The sequence below is a fragment of the Nothoprocta perdicaria genome, unplaced genomic scaffold, assembly GCF_003342845.1.
Source record: "Nothoprocta perdicaria isolate Ctin4 unplaced genomic scaffold, notPer1 scaffold_30, whole genome shotgun sequence".
NCBI classification, from domain to species: Eukaryota; Metazoa; Chordata; class Aves; order Tinamiformes; family Tinamidae; genus Nothoprocta; species Nothoprocta perdicaria.
Genome location: NW_020455533.1, coordinates 327,091 through 342,429, shown reverse-complemented (window position 1 = coordinate 342,429; position 15,339 = coordinate 327,091). Strand labels below are relative to the sequence as shown.

Here is a 15,339-nt window from a genome sequence, read left to right as displayed (position 1 = left end):
ACCACTCGCTCTACATGGCAAACTGGAATCTTCACTGTAATGGGCAATAAATTCCCTTGAAGCCACAGGATTCCATGGTTGTGCAATCAGTGTCACAACAGAAGCATCAGATCCATACGTGTGGATAAAAGGAGTGTAATTCCAGGGATTTGTGCCTGGCATGAGGGTTTTGGTTTTATTTTCAACTGTTCGGCTTATGTCTCACTTGATTAAGCAATGGCTGGGATTGATTTAATTTTATGCTAATTATTTTGAGTATGTTTTTGCTCACCTGTAAAGTGATGTATTCATCCTTATTTCGAGATGACATGCTCATGATGACACTGTCAGGCTGCCGTGTCCTAATCATGGCTTCTAGCAGTGTCCTACGGGCAGGCACACTGATGGGAAGCTGATAGCGGATATGACTTCCTGGCCCAAATGTGTATTCTTTGGCAACTAAAAAGAAAAGGTAAAGACCTTTAAAATTATTCTGCAGAGAAAGATAAAGTATTACTCTTTTCCTTATTTTCATAATGAAATAGTTAAGTGCACCGCATGGACCCATAACACTCAAGTTCTCTTCTGGGATGTATGGTTTTCCATCTTCCCAGAACTCCCCCAATCACTCTCCTGCTTCTTAAATAAGTTATCTCCCTCCTCCTGACTTAACCTGCTAATATTCCTCCTTAGAGTGCTCACACAGGAGGACAGAAGTGTCCAGAAATTACACTGAAATGAGGCCTTAAGCAATTAAAGCATCAGAAACCATCTCAGCAATCAATACCTGCAAATATTGTAAGTTTTCTGTATTTTAAAATGCACCAGGTCAACAACTAATAATGCAACAGAAAAACAGACTTTACCTTTATCACATCGATAGCCATAATAACCTGGCAAACAATGACAAGCAAACGAGTCCCAGTCTCCAACACACCTTCCATGAACACCACAGGAAGACGACCCCATGGTCTCACAGCTCCCATCTGTAAGCGTGCAGCCAGGCAAGCTATTCAGGGACTCTGCAGGAGACTGAAGGTCATACATCTGCAAGAGAAAAACCATATGACCACAAGAAATCATTTTAAAAAACAAACCAATCATTTCATTCTTAAATAGTAATAGCTATAACGCTTAAGAGCTTGTTCTTTATCTGAATGCCTCAAGACATTAACTTTGCTTTTTGACATTTGGATTTTAAATTATTTTAATTAAAGTCCAGTTTTCAATTATTAACCATCAAGACCATATTTTTGCCTTGGCATAAATTCAGCTGACTATGAAAGTTACAAGCCCTAGCAGACAGCTGGCGTAAGTAAACTGCCAGACAACTGCCATTCAGAAGTTGCCTGAATGAGCAAAAAAGCTTGACAAGAGAGGCATAAGCTAAGGTATAAACAGCAGCACAGGTTTTGGCTCATAAATAGATCTTTCTGTAGGTAGTTATTCTAATTACAATTAAAAAAAAAGTCTAGGAGAAATTTCTTATACATGGGCATGGAATAGGACTAATAGCTTGTAGCCACTATGTGCAGATCTACTAAAAGTTCATCTGCTTGAACATTATCAAAGCAAAGCTGAAAAAGTGGTTGCTGTTACCAGCCAGAGAAATAGGATGACATGACATTTAGGCAAAACAGACACCAGGCAGCACAAGGCCAGGCATGGAAGTGCAATTCAAACGCTGCAGTGTTCTGATTTGCAAAAGGTGGTGAATATCTTAATTTCTATGGTTTCATACCACTGCCAAGCAAAATGATTATAAAACACTCTGTGGATGTTTAATGTGAATCCCATGATACAGACTCAACAGCTCTATTCATTAACAGCAACGGAGCCTCCAGTGCCCTCACTTTGATAGCACATCACTTTGTGCTATCAAGCCTAGTTTCCTAACAATATAGTATGAACATATATTAATGTTACACTTCTCTTACCTGAGTATCCAAGATGAAATTGCGCAAACAGCCATTGAAGTGTTTGTGCAGCAGCTGTGGGTAGGAATATGGTAATGATTCTTTTACACCTCCCAGTTGAAGAACATGGTTCGCATTCAAATACCTTTGGAAATGATATGCATAATAATAATCACTGACAGTTTACCTTCAAATGCAGATATTAAAGATAGGAATCCTAAATAACATCTAGCCTGCGCTTCCAAAAAACAGAGGCTTTCTGAAAAAAAAAAGTAAAGAAGACACGATCTGCTTTTCTAAAATACAATCTAATCTTTTCTAAGATACAATCTAATCATTCCATACTGTTTTGTATATGTTGAGGCATTATTGTATACTGCCTGTGTACACTGCTACTGTACATTTGTTTTGTGATTTTCCAAATAGAGACACTGTTACCTAAGATTGTCTTAACACATTTGCAAGAATTTGTCTGTAGAAGCCCTGAGATTTATAGGAATGAGACAGTAAGGTTGCTTATTTTAGAGTTATTGCCCTTTAAAACAGTCAACTGGCCTAATTTTCAGAGGTTTTCAAAAGAAGGTTTATAGTCGGGTCTTCACCCAGAAAAATCAGTACTCCTAGTCACTAATAAATTTTCTTTGATTTGATAAAGAAAGCGTTTAGGAGCTTTATATTAAACTATTTTTTTTCAGTGAATCTCTAGAAACGTACGTTGCTCTTCGTGGAACAGACCCAAAGACTTCACAATTTGTACGATCTTCGATAGAGAGCCATTTGCCCACTCCTTCTATCTCCGAAACCACAGCTGCACGGCAGTGATCCAAAGTGAATCGAATATCCTGTGCCACAGGATAAAACAAATGATCAATGAATTAGGAATTTCAGTGCAACTGAAAAGTAGGATTTCTTACTGGGACTTCTTAAGTAGGATGCCATCTTTTTTCCTTTTACACAAAAAAATTCTACTGCGTTTTCCACCTTAAAAGAAATAGCAAAGCCAAAATAGACTCATTTAACACAAGAGAGAGGCACCTACCTTAGTATTTCGTTTGTATTTCTAAGTATTTTGACCACATTCACAAAACAGGTAACTGTATTTGCAAATAAATAATTCTCTGCTTTTTGTGCACAGCTTTTCGGTGTTCAAATGTACATTCTGAATGTGCAAATTTTAACTAACCCCATAGGCATCTTCCTTATGTGCTACAGAGCTTTAAAAAAAGATCCCAAAACAAACAAAAAAAGCCCCGATTCCAAAACTTTTAAGACTGCAACATAGGCAAATTTAGAGTAGACAGTGCAATCTCCTCCAAATTTGTACTATTCATCAAGTCTAGGTAATACAGCTGGACGAATGTATATAACTACCCAAGCTCAGGTTTTTTACCCTTCAGTTTCTGCACAGCAAGTGCTATGAAAGTATCATTATTCAGATGGGGAAAAAATGGAAGAACTGACCTGACCACTGGTTCTGACTTCCAAGTGATGCCACTTTCTGTCCATGACATTCAGGTGACTTGGTAACTGCAGCATCACTGAACCTGAGCCAAGGCTCATCTTCAACACAGGAATACCACCGGATAGCTCTAATACAACATGGAAAATAAATTAAATACACCTACAAATATCTTTTCATTTTAAATATTTTAGCATAGTTAGTGAATGTACTGATTTAATGCTTATTGCTAATCACACAAAGCAGCATTCAGTATAGAAATACAAAATTATATTCTATGCCCTCTATTATGCAAGAATACTCATGCAATATAGTATTGATTTTTATACTTTAGCTTGTACTAGTTTGGTCAAGAGTAAAGCACTAGAACTAGCACCTGATAAACAATCTGTACCTTCAAAATGCTTTAAAATAAAACTAAAATATACAGATTTTTACACCCTCCCAACTTCTACCCAAATTAACAAGGAACTGCAAAAAAAAAGCAAAAATGAAGTTAACAATATCCAACAACATACTGCTTCAAATAATTAGAAAAATATAAAATATCAATTATACCATGCATTTTGTATGGCAACTCACAAAAAAATATGCTGCAGTAAGCAAGTGTTTTAAATATGCATCAACTTAAAGCAATGAATTCTACTTGTGTATAAATTTTCCTATATCGGTGCATTGGGAATGGATTCATTAAGCAAATCATTGCCCATTTAAAGAGAAAAGTGCAAAAATACCCTAAGACTGAAAGCGGGTTAAGTGGATTTCTTTGCTCACCAAACTAGATAAGAATGACATATGACTAATCATGTAATAGTCATCTTCAAAGTACCTAAATTCCTTTATAACACTAGTTATAATTTCCTAGGGGGATTTTTTTTCCTATATATAAATGTGGCTGCTTCATTTTCACCTTGATTTCTACAGCTCTTTGATGGACTTAAATCAGGCTATAAGCAAAATGACCTATTAGAGAATGTTTCAAAATATTTTCCAACATTTTCCATTCAGAAAATAACTTTTCATAAATAATTATCTCATAGGATAGAAAGAGAATTCACACTTTAACTACTAGACTGTTCACATGACACCCATTCCCCAAAGACATTTAATTTTCTCACATGCTTTTGCAGAAGTACCTATTGCAATGAAGTTTTCTGTACTTCCAGGTTCCGGATTTGATAAAGGACCACTGTATAGTAAAAGTCCATCTGGAACTGCAGTAATAAACTCAAGAGAGAGGGAGCTCTCAAAACAAGGTCTGATGGGTGGAAACCATGCATAGCCATTCCCATGGAAACTGTGCTTAGTCTGTTGGCAGTCTGGTCCATGAAATAAAGCAGGACAAACACATCTTGGAAGCGAGCAAACACAAAAAAAAAGTCAAGATTCTTTCATAATCAATTTTTCTTTGGCTCTACATACAACAAAACTAGTACTTAAATCACACTGAAAACAGCAGTGAAACAATGCAGATCTTAGTTGGGTTTCATGTATAGAAGGATGCACTAATTATTAAAATATCTTTATAAGTATAGAGCATATTTATCCCCTAGGCTGTTTCCTTCAAAAATTATTTTTGAGACTACGTTGACATTTTCACGTGGATTCCCAAGTTTGAGTCCTTGACATTGCTGTCATTCAGTTTATACTCCTGTACACCCTGGGGTCTTTTGCTTCTCCTTCACTCAGGAAATGTATTGATCTTTTCTAGACCTCAATCTTGTTAGCTCCCCTTGACATTTTAAAAGAGAGCTACAGTAAAGGAAGCTGCAATATAAGTTTCCTCACCTGTAACCGTTCAGAGTGTCGATACATCTCCCACCATTGAGACAAGGGCTGCGAGGGTAGGAGGCACAAGACTGATGGATTCGGTCCCGGGCCGGACAGCTGCAGACTGCATCAACGGTGGTTGTTACAGAGACAAATGACACACTTCCAGCATCTGTCACTGTTGGGATGTCACTCACTGTAAAGTGGTTTGTACAATCGTTGCCGTTGCTACAGTTCGCTCTCCTACATTCATCTACATCGACCTCTGAAACATTCACTTGTAAAGCTGATTGGATCTTGGAGGAAAATGAAGAAAATCACCAATCTTTTCCTAAAGAGTGTTTCTATTTACTAAGTCATCATAACCTTAATGGAATGCTTTCATTTCTTGAATAGTAGTCAGTAGCATCCCTGACAAGCAAAGTGCAAGCACGATGACGTAATCCCAAATTTTTTTTTTTTTTTTTTTTAAATCAGCAGCAATATTTCCTACAACTTAATCAATCGGCATGATTGAACATGTTAAATCTGTACTGGCCTGCTGTCATTACTGCTAAGGACTACGCTCTGGTCACAGTCACATTCCTCCTTGTGAACTGTCTGCTCTGTGATCTTTGATAGCAAAGAGAATACTTGGGATAAAACACGGGATAAAAACACTTCATCAAAATATATATATATGATAACATGATGCATCCTGTCAATGCAGTTTAGGGTCTAATGTTCACATCTATAACCATTAGTAGGGAGCTTATATTGAACATTTAGACAGCTATGTAGTACTGTAACAGAAAAAAAATAGAGTATATAAACACCCTTGGCTTCTTTATAGCAAAGGATAGATTACTTCTGCTGCTAATAGAAAATGGTTATGGTAAAAACCCACAACAAGCAGATTAATAAAAACATTATTTATTTAGCTATTCAATGAATAATTCCAGCACTAATTGCTTATTTTCTATAAACACATATACAAAAAATACTGAAAAAAAAAACCTCTGGCTGTGATTGGTTTCTCTAGACTATTGGTGATTATTCACTAGAGCTAATTCATTAAATATTGAAAGGTGATATATACTTAATATATACTTTTTTTTCATTCAAGTATGCGAATCAAGCCCCTTGTTACCAGTTTGATGAATTCACCAGTCATATTTTACAGCACAGAATATTTGAAATCTATGCAATTTTCTGTATTATTATTATAAAAGTTCTATAAATATGCATAAGAAGCTGCAGTTCTGCTACATGAATAGTATCTGCCTCTGATATTTCCATCTTTGGTCATTCTGAGGCTCCTAATAATCCACATAGCTATTTAAGATACAAGAAAAGTATTTTGCTGTCTCACAGCATATAAACATCTTAGCAAAGCGGGACAATTTGGATATTTCCATCAGCACCTGCAACATCTGAAAAGCTGGCATCTTCAAGGCATTCTCCGTATTCAAATATCACTTTGGCTTCTAGATGTTTCTGGTTTAGTGCTCAAAAATTAGATAAAACTTTACAGTGAGACCCCGACTCTGGAAAAGTACATGTACCACATTCTTCCACCAATATCTGTTTGGTGTTTGGGACCAAAAAGTAAGTTTATATGAAAACACCAGGGCACATACCTCATTTTTAAATGCTGCCATCTCAGCATGCAGTTTCTCTGGTCTGTAATATGCAGACCCATCAGTGACTGTAAATCTTACGTCTGTCTGTTTTCCATCAGTGTTCAGCACACTGAAGACAGTGATATCACTTAGCTGAGCTGAAAATATTTTTGCCAGCAATTCCTTGAACTTGTCGTGTCCGTTTTGGCCGTATTCATCCCTTCTTATGAATTCCTCTGCTGTGATATCTGAGTTTGAGATACATAAATACATAAACATGAAATAGTGGAGATCACAGGTTAGTCCCTCAACTTAATTCTTCTTTAACAACATGGAAATATACACGAAAGTACACATGCATATATATATGCATGGTTTATATATATAAATAAATATATATATATATAAACCAAAGAATCATCAGTAGTATTTAAAAGAAAAAAAAAAAATTAAAGGAAAAAAAAATCACACATTTATATATTTAAGCATCTGATCTAACTCTCATGTGGCAAACAAAACTAACCTGCTAGGCGCACAGTGGCTGAATTTTGTATGGCTTCATTTTCCAACTCCTGGACATGGATTTGTATTGTAGATGTAACATCAGGCCAAACTCCATCAGAAACTCTTACTTTTAAGTTGTATGTTCCTTGGGGAACATTATCCACCATCATCAGAGAACCACTCCTCTGATTTAATCTGAAAGATCTAAACATCAGAGTTCAATTAAGGAAGCTTAATAAATCAAAACCAAAAATATTCCCTGTTCATTTACATAAGTTAAAAGCCTAAAAAGGCTACTACCAACATTCTAGAACTAATATTAAGGAAAATCAGCAAATATCAGAAAGAGATCAAAGCCACCTAAATTGTGGCGGAGTTTATAAAAAGAGTTTATAAAATGCTGTTTTTGTAACTTTCAAAAAAAAGCATGTAGTCCATAGGAGTCAGTGTAGCCTTGGAGTTAAGTGTAGTAACCATGCACAAGTCTACACAATAAGTAACAGAGAGTGACAAAAACAAAGTATTTCTAGATTCTCATTTATCCATTTAAAACTGAAAAAGTTCTGTACAAAAGCTGTGGCATCATTTGCATGTGCCAACTCAAAGAGACAGTGATCAATATCTGTGGAAATATCTCCTAACCATTGCTACACATCAGTCACCTCTTCAAACAGAAAAACAAGCCCTGCTGATAGACAGAAACTCAGTCTTATTTTGATGTTGAAAAAGCTTTAAAACCCTCATTCTTCGTAATGCAGACAAAACCTCATATTCATTTTCTATAAAACCTTCATCTATATTTCAGGATAGTATATAATTATATGTCATCTGACCTTATGATATGAATAAACAATGTATTAGGAGGAGTGAAGAATCTAATTTAGTGTTTCTGTAAACAGAAATAACTGCCAAAGTAAAAGTTATGATTGCCCACGCAATTGTAAATTTAGTCATCAAGGGAGATTAAACTCACTTCCATGTTTGATGAAATGATTCCTGTTTAAATTTATTTGTATTCAATCAACCAATCAACACTTGGGGGCACGCATTTAAAACAGAATCTATTTTTAAATCGGGTCTTACAGGAAGCACATGGTTACATAGAAAGACGAAAAGATCTGATTAAAAATCAAGTCATGGTATGACCCAAAAAGAAGAAAGTATTTCATGTATTAATTCCTTGATACCTTATTATCTGAGCTTAAAAAAAAATCATAACATAAAATAAATTCCTTATCATACTCAAGACAGAGAAATGTATAGTAAATAAATAAAAGAAGCATAGCAACATAACTTATTTTGACATAAATACAAGCCTCACTTGAGCAGTTTTCCTTCAGAGAAAAATGTTTTATTATCCCAGTCATCCTCATCTGGTACAAACACTTCCCCAAGCACTGCTGTTGACCATTTTCCTGTTGAAATAAATTATAATAAATCTGCATTTTATTTTTGCTTTAAATATTTTTGCTTTAAAGTGGGCTTTAAATTTCACTGCATTCATTACTGAATTTATCATTTTAAAATTCCTGCTTGATTGGGTGATGGTTATGATGCAAACCTCTTAAAATAACACATAGCCTGTCATAGGATTTCTGTTCAAGTTCTCTCGGAAAGGTGAACAACTTATGGATGTCAAACAAAGGAGCGAAAAACCAGCAATAGAACAACACAGTAATGCAGCTCGTCATAAAATTCTCAGACCATCTCCTCACCAGGAGTTAGAAGTCCCAAACACTCCGTTACCCTGCTTTTACATTGGTACAAATCACACATCAGTGCAATCCAGCCCAAAATGGGACAGCACCTCACGGGATGCAGCTGGGAGAAAAGAACACGGCTCTGCCTATTTTTGGCACTTCCATTCAAGGAAATAGCGAGAAGATCATCATTTTTTGTCATTCTAAGACTACTTGTTTTAGGAAGCAGCTGCTTATGGCATCCTGGAGATTTGTCTTTACATCCTGTCCTAGCAAAGCACTGACCCAGCTTTTTCTTAGGTATTTTCTTTGCCAGTATAAGGCCTCATTTCCCCAAAATTATAGTGGCTGTCACAGCAAAGATGGGCCTGGTCTACATTGTATATTATACTGGTCTATATTGTATATTAATGCTCTTCTGTGCATCTAAACTGCTTCAGTTCAATCATTTTCATGACTAGACCCCTCAGTGCCAGAAAATTTTTGCATCCTCTGCACACAAACCAACCTCTGAGTAGGTAAAAAAAACCAATGAACAAAAAATAGACTTTATTATTTTATAAAAATACTACATATTTGCTGTTGTAGATAAAAATAATATTTTTATCCGAAAAAAACATTACCTGTTCATAGCTAGCAGTCTTTTGACAGGTATTTTTACACATTGGGGTCTAAACTTGGTAAACAGACAACCAGTAAGGCCCATCTTTCTCATACTTTATTTAGTACATCTCATTTTATATACTATACACTTAATATTTTACAGAATTGGAGCTTTAGTCTGGAAATAGGTAAACCATAAAAAACCTGCAAGAGAGAAATAATGTGTAAAATTGGACCATATTCACAAGTCTGATACAGCAGATAACACTTACCTTTGTTTCTGTACACATAGATTTCCTTATGGCCAGATTCATGGGAGTTGTCATTTTCATCACCAATTGTTATCGTGAGCATGTTTGTAGTGCTCATGGCTGGAATTCCACTATCTGTTATAATTACTGGCAAATGAAACATCTTCTGCTTTTCTCTGTCAAAGGACCTCAAAGCTGTAATGGTTGCTGTGTTATTTCTGTTGTCAGTAAGAGAAAAATCCAGAGAATTCTGATAATCTGGTGGCAATGAAAATGTAAAGGGTGGCCCGTTTTCCTCACTGTCCGGATCAAATGCATGAAGCAGCTTTGATGTATGGTTCATATTAACCACTTGGGGCCCCAACGTATTTTCCCAAACTACAGGCATGTATGGTGCCTCAAACCTTGGCCCGTTGTCATTCACATCAAGCAGGTTAATCAAGACTGTGACACTTCCAGTTTGGGCTGGAATCCCTTGATCTGAGGCGAGCACAATTAAACGGTATTTCTGAATGATTTCACGATCTAGCCTACCCACAACCATCACATGGCCTTTTTGATCAACTGCAAAATGTCTCATAGGATCTGAATCTGACTTTATAGAATAGAGAATGTTCCCATTCAAACCAGAATCCTTGTCTGTAGCACTCACTGTAGTTACTGTAGTACCTACAGGCGTATTTTCCAAGGGACTTGTTTGAATAAACAGAGAATGAAAGACTGGGCTGTGGTCATTAGAGTCTTCGACTTCAATCAGGCACGATGCACTACTAGAAAAATCAAGATCTTCCACTTTAATAGTAAGATTAAACTGCCTTTCATGTGCTTTCTCAAAATCCAGTGTTTTTTTCAGTCTGATAGTAGCACATTGAGATTCTCTGTCATTCTCGATATAAAACTTCTGATCTGGATCTCCTTCCCCGATACTGAAGGTTAAGCGAGCATTTTCCCCAACATCTCTATCTGTAGCATACACTCGCAGAACTTCGGAGTCAATGTCACTGCTTTCAGCAATTGTTGCCTGCCACATCTCTTGGGTGAATTTAGGTACATGATCGTTAACATCTGCAATCCAGATAGTGGCAGTGCCGGTTCCTGTCAGCCCTCCTCCATCCATTGCTTCAACAGTAAGAAAATATGTCTCAATCACTTCTCTGTCCAGCATTCCCTCTGCTACGTGGATTGCACCAGTACTGGGATTGATATTAAATAAATTGGTACCCAATTGATTTTTCACATTCTCCGTTATTTTGTAAGTCAGGACTGCATTAAGACCTACATTTGGATCATCAAGATCAACCGCACTCATTTCCATGACTAACGTCTCTGCAGGAGAATTTTCAAAGACACTCCCATTGCAATCGCCAGGCATGCATGCGAACCTGGGGGCATTGTCATTGATGTCCCACACATTAATAATTACATCAGCAAATCCAGTAAGTCCTTCTCCGCCTTCGTCTGTAGCCAATACAACAAATCTCCACAGCGCTCGCTCTTCCCGATCCAGCAGCTTCTGCGAATAAATGTTGCCTGTGTTCTCATCTATTGTGAAAACATCAGCTGCACCGGGCCCATGGAGTGAGTACCTCACATCTCCTTCGTTTGGATTACTATCAGGATCATTTGCCACAACCTACAGAGGTTTTGAAAACAAAGATGCAGGGTTTGTTTAACATACGATGTTTACATTATAGCCTATACGCTGCTACAGTTCTGAGAAAGGAGTTCAAGCAGAAGGGTTTGATACACTATTAACGTACACGTTAGATCAATGGCAAATGAGAGGTGGTTCAGGGACAATAGAAAATAGACGTATATGCTCAGCATCCTAACAACAAAATATTAAAATGATCTTTTATCTTCTTATATTTATATAGGTAATTTAACCATAACATTATACTAGCTATTTTAAAGAGTTAATGATCTGCTATTTAGATTGAGGATCACAAAAGAGTCATTTCGCCTTTTTTTCTTCATAAAACTGTTTCTCTTCTTCCACTGACAAAAATACTCAGAACTAGATTTTATTAATATATTTGCCCTGGATTATTATTAGCTTGACTGTAGCAGTACAATCTGCATTCTTGCACTGAAATATTATAATCTCTGAAACTACGCACACGTTACCTGAAGGACAAAGACTGGTAATCCATCCAGTTCCTCAATTATACTTCCATAGTATTCATTGATAGAGAAAACTGGAGCCTCGTCATTCTTATTCATGACATTTATGATGACGACTGCAAAATCTTCCCATTTCCCATCAGATGCCAACAAGTGAATCTCATACATTTTTGTTTCTTCATAATCTAGTGGTTGGGCAACAAAAATGGCTCCTGTTTCTGGTTCTACATCAACTGTCCCTCTTGAGTTTCCAGCTGTGATCTGGTACCGTAACTTAGCATTTGTTCCTGTCAGTCACCAACAGTGTTAGAAAACAAACAAGTACATTAAAACTTAGCATGTTAAGATGAAGTACCAATAATCTAACAGTTAATTTTTGGTATTACCGATCAAATTGATTGAATACCACTGATCACCATGGCAAAAAGATGGAAATCTGCATCTCCCCTGCACAGCTACAAGGACTGCTTATGTACTTGCTTCTACATGACTTGCTGCTGAATTTCTCACTGATTTGGAGATAAATCAATACAGCCAAGACTGACAAATTTTTAGGATACCCAAGTTCAAAAATGACAATATTCCGTAGTATGCAAGAAGGAGAAAAAAAAAAACCCACAACTCCTCTGTCCATAGAAAAAGCAAATGAATCTCACTGAGATGAAGTCTGATTAATTCTAATTAACTAGGATACTTTTTATCAGCATCCATTTTTTAAAAAAAAAATCTCTAATAAATTTGTATTTGCTGACATAAAAATTATTCTCCATCATCTCACATTAATAAACTGCCTCATGTATTAAGTTATTTGGCTTATGCCTCACAGCTCCATTACCAACTAATGTTCATGCCCCATCAATTCAGGCAAAGAAGTTTTAAAATGTAGAGACATAAAGACATTTTCCTCCTAACATCACTCAATATGTCTTGGTGTGGCAAAATTAGCTCATTAATATTTTAGATACAGCTATCAGGAATTCCAGTATGTTACCTTCGTCTTCATCATTAGCACTGACTGTAATGACAGTTGAACCCACATCCTGGTCTTCATCCACATTTACTTCATAGACACTTTGAGTGAAGACAGGCTTGTTATCATTCACATCACTGATAAAAATGCGCACATAGGCCGTGTCTAGAAAGACAAGAAACAAGAGATTAAAATACTCAGCTCTGCCACTTCTGTCAGCTACAATTCCTTAAACTGCCTAGCTGCATATTAACTCAAGATGAATATGCAGACAATACAGAAACAAGCCCTTAGGACTGTGGACAATTCATCTACCAACATTACTCAAAAGCATTTAGATATCAAATGAATGTCACATCCAATTTGATTAAATAGAAGGCACGTGATGCTCAATATAGCAACTGTACAGTTTTAAGTCATAACTTTTTGTCTAAAGCCACAAAAGCAAAACTTCAGTCTTTATTTAAGCACAACCATGTCAATTCAGGAGTTTTTCTGACTTGAATGTTTCTGCTTCCTACTTCATAATTCCTTTCAACTGAGCAGTATGAGCAGTGCCATATGCAATGCCATGAGAAACACCTCCACGACCTAAACAGGGTTTGCATCCTGTGGCTAACAAGACTGTCGTTGCTACTTGGAAAACAATCTCTAAAATCTAAGTGTGAGGCCCCAGTTTTCTTTCCATTTTAGAACAACAACAACAACATTACAAGTTTGATGGGGGAGGAAAAACACTAAAATTTAATTTTACATTGAGAGCTTCTCTCCACAGAGACCAACCCACACAAAAGCACACAGCCATCAGTTTCTTACCAGAGTTTGACTTCCCCCGCTTTCCAGGTCGAGCTGATTCAGAGCCATCTTCTGACTTGACCTCTAAGAGATAGGACCCCTTCTTCTCTCTGTCAAATACTGAGGTAGTGTATACTGAGCCTGTGTGCGAGTCCAAGCAAAAATGTGTGTAGTCTCCATTACGGTCATGTAACAGGGAGTAGGTTATCTAAAAGATTTAAATAAAAAAGTTAATCTAGGCTTTCCTTTAACTGGATAACTCACAATTGAAGAGGAACTTAAAAATAGAAGGAAGTCTTGTGATTAAAGACTTGGACAGGTAGAAGAAATGTGAATACAAGTACCAGTCTGATCAATTTAGGTTAAGTTATTCAGCTCTATAGTGTCTTTGATTGCCCATCTGTCAATGGAGATCATTCTCTCTCATCTACTTAGTCCATGAGTATTTCATAGGTTTGCACTACCTGCTCGTATGTCTTGTATGTTGCTGTTGCTCATGCAACAATATCCAAATTCAGTTAAAGAGTATATAAACCTTTCCAAACAATTGCATCCTGTCACAAGGACTTTGCTAGTTGAGTTATAGGTTCAATACAGAAATATCATCTTGTTTCTTTTGTATCTGACAGCTGCTTGTTTTAGTTGCATTTTTCACTGCTTTGTATTATATGCAGTTCACTCTTCCATATCACATTCCCTGAGTAGTCCTAGCCTTTTCAGGTTGATGATTTCTAGTCTATTTAGTTATTCTCCATACAGAGTTATACATTTGTGAAGATGCATGTCTCCATTTGCTTACCTCACCATTCAGACCAAGATCAAGATCCACTGCAGAGATCTGAACAACAAATGTCCCAACACCAGCTCCCTCTGCTACTGTGGCCTCATAAATTGATGAGGTGAAGAATGGGACATTATCATTGACATCTAAGATATCAAAAAGAGTACATAAATAGGAAACTGTAAAACATACAGACACACACAGAGACTACATTAAAGCATGAGTACACAGCTTACATACCTGTTAAATTAATACAGATGGTAGCAAATGCTGCCAGAGGAACCGCAGCAACATTCTGTGCTCGAACCCTCAGCAGAAAGCTCTTGGTTGTTTCAAAGTCTAGTGGCTCGGCCACCAGGATTGAAGCAGAACCATCATCTCTGTTTGGAGTCAGGTAGAAACGAACTGGCATGTTGGTCTCTGGAACAAGTCCCTCTTCTAGATTGTAAGTCACACGGGGATCGCCAAGTGGAGAAGTTGCTTTGATTGTCTGTGCAGTTCAAAACGTTTGCGTCAGCTTTGCAAGTACGGAAGTGTTTCTAAAAGCTCTCGTGTACCAACTGTTCCAGATTTTCAGACCTCAACAGAAAACACTAGCAGAAGTATATTCTGGTATGAAATTTTACTCAATAGACAGGTGGGCCACCAACAGCTGTAGACAAAGGCCACTATTTATCATAGACTTGATCACTCACTGTTTTATCCTAAAAGTTTATTTTACAGCTACTGATCCAATTATTAGTTCTATTCAAATCTAACTGTACTAAATACTAAATACTCTAAATACTCTGAGTCCAGTAACCATTTCAGGTAAGTCTGCAGCATTCACAGACCTGGACTTCATTTACCTATGGCCATGTCCGAAAGGGAGAGAAAATGAATAGTA

At 36.8% G+C, this 15,339-nt stretch overlaps 1 protein-coding gene across 1 annotated transcript in view; it reads right to left on the bottom strand.

The window, feature by feature from the left end:
* Window positions 1-15,339, bottom strand: part of LOC112949879 (neural-cadherin-like) — a 32,381-nt gene that overhangs the window by 6,265 nt on the left and 10,777 nt on the right. The window contains exons 12-27 of the mRNA XM_026042335.1: window positions 14,694-14,943; window positions 14,472-14,599; window positions 13,694-13,880; window positions 12,899-13,042; window positions 11,911-12,194; window positions 9,805-11,416; window positions 8,551-8,644; window positions 7,249-7,433; window positions 6,744-6,973; window positions 5,143-5,420; window positions 4,491-4,705; window positions 3,357-3,484; window positions 2,610-2,737; window positions 1,917-2,040; window positions 846-1,026; window positions 272-438 (exon numbers count right to left, since the gene is read on the bottom strand). Of these exons, the coding sequence (XP_025898120.1) occupies window positions 272-438; window positions 846-1,026; window positions 1,917-2,040; window positions 2,610-2,737; window positions 3,357-3,484; window positions 4,491-4,705; window positions 5,143-5,420; window positions 6,744-6,973; window positions 7,249-7,433; window positions 8,551-8,644; window positions 9,805-11,416; window positions 11,911-12,194; window positions 12,899-13,042; window positions 13,694-13,880; window positions 14,472-14,599; window positions 14,694-14,943 (4,335 nt within the window). The remainder of the gene's footprint in view (window positions 1-271; window positions 439-845; window positions 1,027-1,916; window positions 2,041-2,609; window positions 2,738-3,356; window positions 3,485-4,490; window positions 4,706-5,142; window positions 5,421-6,743; window positions 6,974-7,248; window positions 7,434-8,550; window positions 8,645-9,804; window positions 11,417-11,910; window positions 12,195-12,898; window positions 13,043-13,693; window positions 13,881-14,471; window positions 14,600-14,693; window positions 14,944-15,339) is intronic.